The 8,747-nt window shown below is 39.2% G+C and overlaps 1 protein-coding gene across 1 annotated transcript in view; it reads right to left on the bottom strand.

Moving 5' to 3' along the window:
- Positions 1 to 404: 404 nt before the first annotated feature.
- The window catches only part of SYNPR (synaptoporin), a 293,689-nt gene continuing 285,346 nt past the window's right edge, over positions 405 to 8,747 (bottom strand). Inside the window, exons 5-6 of the mRNA XM_041760625.1 lie at positions 7,699 to 7,890; positions 405 to 2,116 (exon numbers count right to left, since the gene is read on the bottom strand). Coding sequence (XP_041616559.1) covers positions 1,859 to 2,116; positions 7,699 to 7,890 — 450 coding nt within the window. The 3' untranslated portion in view covers positions 405 to 1,858. The remainder of the gene's footprint in view (positions 2,117 to 7,698; positions 7,891 to 8,747) is intronic.

Here is an 8,747-nt window from a genome sequence, read left to right as displayed (position 1 = left end):
TTTATGACAGACACAGAGAAAAAGAGGCAGAGACACAGGCAGAGGGAGAAGCAGGCCCCATGCAGGGAGCCCAACGTGGGACTTGATCCCAGGTCTCCAGGATCACACCCCAGATCGAAGGTGGTACTAAACCGCTGGGCCACCAGGGCTGCCCAATGTCTATCTCTCCTAATACAAGGTCAGCTTCTCAAGGTGAGGCACATTTCTTTTTTTTCTTACTCTCACATCCCCAGCGCTTTGCATAGCAGTGGGTGTAGAGGGGGTCCTAAAATGGGAGAACCAATGAAGGAGCATCCTTGGGCTTGGAAACAAGGGAGACTGGAAACACTGCACATTTATACCTTGCTGTTTCACTGTTAAAGCTAATCAGGTTCTATTGTAATTCTGCACTATCCAGCCAGCACTGTAAGCAATAACTTTATTAAGGTCAAATAGATATCACAATACAGATTTATCCAACAGGATCCAGAAACTGGTTACAGATATCATCTAAGAAACACGGCTGTTTTGTGTTAAAATGCTTCCAACATCACATCACACAGAGTTTATACATCGATAACAACTTTTATCTGGAAATACAGATGCACGGTTTGCCCTCACTGCTGGGCCTTGATGTTTCAATCAAGTTAAAACAGAGAAGCGAAGATTGGCATTTTCTTGATAATGAATACATTCTGAGGAATATTTCATGAGAACCCTCTTTGGGATCAGAGTCGCTCGTGGAAGTCATTTCTAATTTATGGATAACACTCAAATCAGAATCAGTAATTAGTAAGTTAAGCCGTGACTTGAGAATTTTTAAGAATTGGATCAAGGAACATATTAACTTTACAAATAAATAGGATTTAAAATTTTTAGCTGGTAGTGTAGTTTCTACAGAACATCTTTTATAAATTAATATGTTGGCACAATAGCTTCTCGGCTGTGGTGTCTGATATCTGCATCTCTATGATTCTAAGAAAACAACATTCCATAAACACAAACACTTATTGGGCTTATTGTTCATGGTCCATTGGATAAGAGCCACAAAACACCTTAGAAAGTTACAAGAATGTAAATATTTAGCTAAGTAAGTAGAATAAATATTGGGCAGTTGCCATATATAACACTGAATATCGACTAACAGGGAAAAAAATCCCAAACCTTAGTTACAATGCATTCAGAATTGGGTAAAGCCAAAGAGACAAATCTGCAAGTATACAAAGAAATGAATATATTTTTCTTTAAATGTCCATTTAACAAATTCATGGTGCAAACTGGAAAATTTTCATAAATACAGTTCAATTGTTCGTTTTGAGAGAAAATGCTTATTCATGCACTAAATCATATGAGCACTGATTGATTCATCAAGTAAAAAAAAAATACAGAGTAACTGTCTGAAACAAATACCTGGAGACTTACATTCCTACAGGGTCTGAAACCAAACACAATGACACATGCACATGTGATACACCAAATAGTCTTATAGAAATCATTAAAACATCTTTCGCATCAAAACGCTTAGGGAAACTCAGTGCTATATAATTTACTTTATGCATAATACATACTAGAGACTTTAAGCTACAAAATGCTTTTACTATCTCAACACACCTACAAAACGGCCATAAAAGTATCTGTGTATATAACAAGGTACTCTCCAATTAGGCATCTATGATGAATAATGTATCCCTTCATGTCGTCTCTTCTCTAAGTACCATTTATCATAACCCAGGCCTTTCTGCCTTAATGAGGACTACAGATATCTGATTTACATTCAACACCCTCTGCATTAATAATTGATTGAAACTCTTATAAAACTCTTCTGCTACTAGAATGGAAGGTGGTGAGGCTATCTCCAGAAGACTGCAAATACTACCTGTTAAATCTGATTGGTAAAAGAAGCGGGGCCACTGGACTGTTGACCAAACTCATCTGAGGACGGCCCCAAGCTCGCCTGCTGGCTATACCCACTGCTTGACCCATAGCTGTCTTGGTTGTACCCGCCTTGGTTATAGCTGCTCGAGTGCTTTTCCATTGGGTCTGAAAGATATCTCTGTCCCGAGGAATGCCAGCCAGTCTCCTTGAAAACAAACCAGATGTTTCCAGCCCAGAGGATAAAGTTCAAGAACCCAAAGACCTGAAGGAGAATCAGAACAAATGAGTTGATAGTCAGAAGCGCAAGAAAAATCTTAATTTCAGAAAAATCCTTCACAATACGTAAGGCTACTTTTCATTCAATATTGAGATCTCTTCCAAGTTTTCATTTGGATCTGTTATTTCATTTAGAATATCTGACTTTTATTGAATGCTTACTCCATGCTGGGCATTGTGTAAAGGGCTTAATGTATATCCATTCATTCAGTCTGAGAAGAAGGTGCTGTTATTATACCCATATTAAAGATGTGAAAACTGAGATTCAGGGCAAGAATCTTGTTTAAGGTCACATGACTTAGTAAGTAGTAGATGAAGGTCAAGATCTGACTGACTCCATAGTCTGAGCCCTTACTTAAATGTTACTGTCTCCCCAAATGAGGTATTCCTCATTATATAAGAGGCCTTTGGGGGTACAGAGTTGAGAACTTTGATTTTAATGATAGTGCATTAATTTATTAGATTACCTTCCCTTTATGGCCAGAGATATGACTCTTCCAGTTCTTGTAATGCTATAAAAATGAATCAACTAAAGATGGAAGTATGGTATAAGCATTTGTACAGGTGGTATCCAGGTGAGCACTTGAATGATAGTGTACATGCATATTGTGACTTTGAATAGTTGTACTTTCTGTCCCTCTCACGTTCAGAGATGAATGTCGAAATCACATGATGAATGAAATGCGGGTTTCAGAGAAGATGTTTTCCTAAGAACTGGATGTGCTGTTTTCCTATAGAAATTCCTCTTATTCTCCCAAAGGGTATTGTTTATAAGTCAGAGGATCAGGCATTGACTCCCCAAGCCCTGAGTATTTGATGGAAGCAGAACTGTTTACTGATGCAAGAGGCCCTAAATGGAACAGAGGGCATTGGTTGACCTGGGAATTAACCACAGGCAGTCAATTTTAACAGCTCCCTACTGGGGATAGACAACAGTATGATATAAAGCTGTGATGACAGCTTTATCTTTAGTAAGCACTCCAGCATGACAATCATCCATCAAAATGGGCTTGGGCCACCACCATCACTCTGGAACACAGGGTGCTAGAAGTCCCTTACTGGGCCAAAATTTATCCGTTGGTTGCTGGATGATAGGGTGGTCCTGAGTGCCCTGTGGGTGGGAGTGGGGGAGCTAATGTAGTCAAGATGAGGTGTCTTGAGGCCTTGGAACAGGGGCTTTTTACCAAAGTATTTCAGGATTTAGCAACAGGGGGATCAGGGCACACTAACTGCTAACTTTGGAGTCATCCCATGGGTTTTGAGATCAGAGTGGCCTAAACCCTGCACTTTCTTGCTCTATGATCTTGGACAAGGCAGTTAGGTTCTGGACCTCAGCTCCCCCTCCCCCCCCTTATATGGAATGAAGACAATTATTCCTTCCTTGGTTGACACTTTTAAGGATTAAAGAGAACATGTGTAAAGTTGATAGATGGTGCTAGACATATTAGAAAATGCTTACTGACTGTAAGCTATGCTCTGAGTATGTTCCCAAGTATTTCCATGAATTGTATTCAGTTGGCTCTTTGCAGTATAAACTGACTTAAGACTTTGACAGTAAGGGATGTCAGCAACCCAAGCAGTATTTAGGCCCTCACCTGAGGGCCACCTGAGTGGTTTATCCCTTCTTCCCTCTCTCCTATTCCACCCTCTTTTCTTCCTTTAACTTTTCTTAAAAGATTTTTTAATTTATCTACGATAGTCACACAGAGAGAGAGAGAGAGGCAGAGAGAGAAGCAGGCTCCATGCACCGGAAGCCCGAAGTGGGATTCGATCCCGGGTCTCCAGGATCGCGCCCTGGGCCAAAGGCAGGCACCAAACCGCTGCACCACCCAGGGATCCCCTCTTCCTTTAACCTTAACTGACATTTGTTTAACATTATTTGATGCCATGCTCCGGCTCCTCGCCGAGGAAGATACAAAGCATAAATAAGGTACTCACGGGATTACAGTTGTGTGATCAAAATGAACTAGGTAATTAGTGACTGATAAAACTCCAATATACATGCAGGACCTTTCATCCATGTGTACAGGAACTAGGCTATTTTCCATCGAAGGGGAGGATCTTGATTAAACTGTGTTTTTGTAAGTATATGTCAATATATGAGTAGAAAAAATTATCAAGGAATCTTTTCAGATCTGAAGAGATGGCTCTGCCCAGAGCCCATTTCATGTTTCCTATTCCTTGGTTTCTCCCTTTTGTTTGCTGCTACTTGGTTTCTAGGTAAGGTATGCTCAAGAAGAACCTAGAAAGCAGAGAAATGCAACTTAAAAGTGAGAACATACATTAGGTGTCCCCACGGGCATGTGTCAGGAGCAGTGATGTCTTATTCCATTATCATCACACTGGGATCACAGACTCCTGGTTGTGACATTTTAGGGGCATATGGGCCCTTTACTCTTTTCTTGCCATTTAAGGGGAGACTGCAAGAAACTGTGCATAGCATGAGGAAGAATGAAGAAATGAGACCTAGATTAGCCGAAAAGAGGTGTCCAGAGTGTCTATAATGAACCCAGAGAAGCAGCAGTAGAAATTATGGATAGAACAGTTATGCTCAGAGAACTTTTGAAAGAAAAGTTGAGAGAAGAAAAAAAAATTATTCTCCCTACCCCCTACCCTTTGGGGTTATGTGGCATTTAGGAGAATGGAGGTATTGTAGAGGCAGCTTTTTGTTGACACTTACTGAACATCTGCCCTATGTTGGGCACTAGTCTGGCATTGCTGTCACTACTTGGGAAGTCTTATGCAAATCCCCTCACCACAACCACCTGCATTTGAAATGTCTGGATAGCTCTTTGCCTATTCATGTTAGTGTGAAATCATAGATGCCAAAATGCTTTGGAGAAAGTAAACTTGTTACCCACGTAGAAATATCAGTGCTATTGCTGAACCAGTAACTTGTAGAGGTCACCTCTTGTGGTGTGTCTGGTTCCTTCTCCAAAGCCTATACTTGCCTAGTAGGCAAGTTGGCTTGGTTCTGTGAGCCATATTTTATCTGCACAATTCCCTTAACCCCAGCCAAGGTGAACACCTGATGAGCTAATAAGATTCTCTGCCAGAAATTTGGGGTTAGACCTGAGTGATTTTAGTTCAAACCAAGATAATTCTTTAAAAGGAAACATAGGGGTGCCTGGGTGGCTCAGTCAGTTGAGCATCCCACTCTTGGTCATGATCTCATTTGGGGTTGTGAGATTGAGCTCAGTGCTCAGCCGGAAATCTGCTTAAGATTCTCTCTCTCTCCCTCTGCACCCCCTGCCCCCAGCTCTCTCAAATAAATAAGTCTTTTAAAAAAAGATAAAAAATATAAACTCAGAAGCCGTGGAGTGGCTATCTTCTCTTGTGTAAACGGGAAAACAAGAAAAAAAAAAAAAGAATCTGAAGAGAGTCAGTAATGTAACAGACACTCAAAAAGAGAGAGCTGAGGCAGTTCCTGGCCCCGGGTTCTGCCCTTACAAAACACATTTCTAGTGTCTTTCTAATTACTTTTACTTTTTGTGAAAAGCTAGCTCAATAGGATTTGAAGACAAATGAGTTTGTAATGAAAAAAAAAATTGCTGTGTTTTGGCAGATTAATATTCTTTTCCTCTGCCTTTGATAATAGAAATCTAGTTTCCTTCACAAAGCCCAGTTGCAGTCAAGTGGCCTGAGCTCTGTGCTGGAAATTTAAATCAGAAGCAGAGTAATGCAAAGTCAGATACAATATTCCTTGGGATCTGACATTTAGAACCTTGGTCCTGCTCTAGATGCTGCTTTTTTTTAGAACCTGTTTGTCAGATTTCAGCAATTTTCTGAGCTACTTCATACCTTTCCAAAGTTTTTTTTTTTTTTTTCCTGATGAGGTTAGTCAGAGTCAGTTTCTGTTACTTGTAACTCAAACATTCCAGCACATACAGGTATTGGTATGGAAGTGGGGTGCAGAGAACAGACGTTAAGGATAAGCTGATTGTTTTGCTTTAGCTATCTGGAATTCAATTTTCTGTCACTAGGAACTGGAGGATCCTTAACTGATGTAGATCCATAATGGCAATAGCAGCAGACCTGCCTCTCTCATAGAACATGCTATTTGGTTTCCATCCATTTCTCTCTTTGATGTTTTTAAATAATTATATATCTTATTTAAAAATATTATATATGTATATGTAGAGCTTAGTGGATATTTTCTTTTCTTCTCTTTTTTAAAATTTGAGTATAATTGAGACACAACATAGGTGGACCCAGAGGGTATTATGCTAAGTGAAATCAGTCAGGCAGAGAAAGGCAAATACCTCTCTTTGATTTTAGGAGACATATCACATTGTTTCTCATTCAAAATTCCCATCGCCTAGTCTAAAACTTGTTAGAGACATCAGAGGTAGAATTAAATAGACTATGTAGGATGCCATAATGTATGAGAAGATTGATTATTAATTGAACAAACACATCAGGTGATTTTCTCTTTGTTCTCTTAGATTTTTAAAATAAATTTATTTTTTAATTGTTCTCTTAGATTTTGAGATCCAAATTACAATAACCTTCTTTCAGCAGTGTCTAGAAACAAACTGTAGAAGCAGGAGATTATATTTCAATGCACACCTCCATGCATTCAGCTGAAGGTATGGTCCTCAATGAGCAAAAATGATAATGAGACCCTTGTACACACTTTTGTTCCATGTTTACTCCCTCACCAAGGCAGGATTCACAGTCATATCATCAGGAAATGATTAGCAACCCTTTCCCTCCTCTTAAATGCCTTTTCAGGCATTTCATAAATACCTGTAAATTTCAGAAAGCTGTAGAAACATGAATTAACCTTGAAGTAAAGATAATTATTTTTAGGAATTGCAAAAGAATGTTTTTCCTTCAGCAAACAGTGAAGGGTCTTCTATTCTTCGTAATGACTGTTTTTTGCTATACCTTCTGTCTTTCTTAGATGCAGTTTCTTTCTTTAAAATAACACAAGAATCCAATTTAGCTGCCCTGCTAGCTGTCAGATTTTCTGTCTTCCTGTGAGAGCTATACATTTGATAATATTTGACTTTGTTCAACTAATATAGTTCAGCTATTCCAAAGTTACCAGGCAATTAAACTAGGAACATGGAGGAGATAAAAAAATTACCATAACTATTACAAGTATTTTTTATACTACGCAATTCTTCCTGTGTCCTACCAGGTCTGCGTGTTTTTTCTCCAGACAATCAACTGGATGTATTCTAGCGATGTGTGGCTTGAACAATGTTTTCTTCCCAGGAAATCTCTCTGCCATCAAATATTCCTTTTAACTTCTGGCAGGCTTCAGCCTTAAAAGTTCAGATTTTATATCTGCTTCTGGCTTAGAATTTTGACTGTCATCCAAGAAACAGCTGCCAATACCTGCTGGGTTCTTATTAAGACCCATAATTGGCAGCATTAAAGCCTATGGGTTCTGACAATAGAAAACTTGAAGACCAGAGGATCATCTTGGAGTGAAATATCGCCTTTTATAATGGCCTAGTTTTGGAGGCAGAAACCTCCAAGATGACTTCTGAGATATTTTTCCTATTCACTTGAATGGCAAACAAAGATTTGAGAGGTAAAGCATCAAGGAAAACTTACCACGGAAGTGTTTAAGCTGGACATTACAGGGCTGTGGACAGCCATGCATTTGTTGGATGGCTGTTTGCAAGCTGACATCAGTAACAAGACTTCCTTGGGATCCGTCGCGACCTTGACATCAGACAGTCCTTTCGCCCAAGCTGATGAACCCACCAACCACAAGAACGAAAAGACTACGGTGACGATGAAGTCCTACAGAAACAAAGATAAAACAGTAAAAGAAGTGTGAATTCTAGAAATGAATTGGTTACTTTGAATGACTCTGTGGCTTGCTTTTTTGGAAAATTCCTAGATCTCATAGAACTGGAACCAGGGAGAAGTTGGAAAACAAATAAAAGTAAGTTCTGTGACATTATATTTGTATAAAATAAATAACAGTAATATTTATTGAATGCTTGCTATGTTCCAGGAATGATGCTACATACTTACAACCCTCATCTAATTGTTCCTGCAACACCCCTGTGAGGAAGTTTTTATCATTGTCACAGTCGCAACTGACAAAATTTGGGACAGGGGATGGTCAAACAGCTTGTCTAAGATGCCCACAAATAATCAGCGATGGAGTCAGCACTCAAACCTGGCAAGCCTACATCTAAGCCCATGATCTTAAACACCATGTTATGATGACCGCAAACAGAGAGTTGCTGATTGTTAAAGATTTCTGGATAGCAATATTCATTCATTCGCTCATTCATTTTTTTTTTCCATTTAACAAACCTATGTGTGATCTGGTGTATGCTTGGGACTGTGTTAAGTGGGAGGTAATAACAGCCGTAATGTTTTGAGTGCTTTTTATGGGCAAGAGGTTTTATATAAAATTATCCTTACAAATATTGTGTTAGACAGTATTTTTAATACCCATTTTAAAGATGAGAAAATCGAGACTCAGAGAGATAAAGTAACATATAGGAAGAGGTGGAGTCAGAATTCAAATCCAGATCTGTTTGACTTAGAAAACCATCTGCTGTGACAGGGGAAAGACGCTTCTTTTTTCCTATGAAACATCTCTCGATGCAAGAGGATGAATATTTTAAGGAAACATTCTGACC

This window comes from Vulpes lagopus, chromosome 7, assembly GCF_018345385.1.
Source record: "Vulpes lagopus strain Blue_001 chromosome 7, ASM1834538v1, whole genome shotgun sequence".
Taxonomy (NCBI): Eukaryota; Metazoa; Chordata; class Mammalia; order Carnivora; family Canidae; genus Vulpes; species Vulpes lagopus.
The sequence above is the reverse complement of the archived record's forward strand: the minus strand, read 5'-3'. Positions and strand labels throughout refer to the sequence as shown.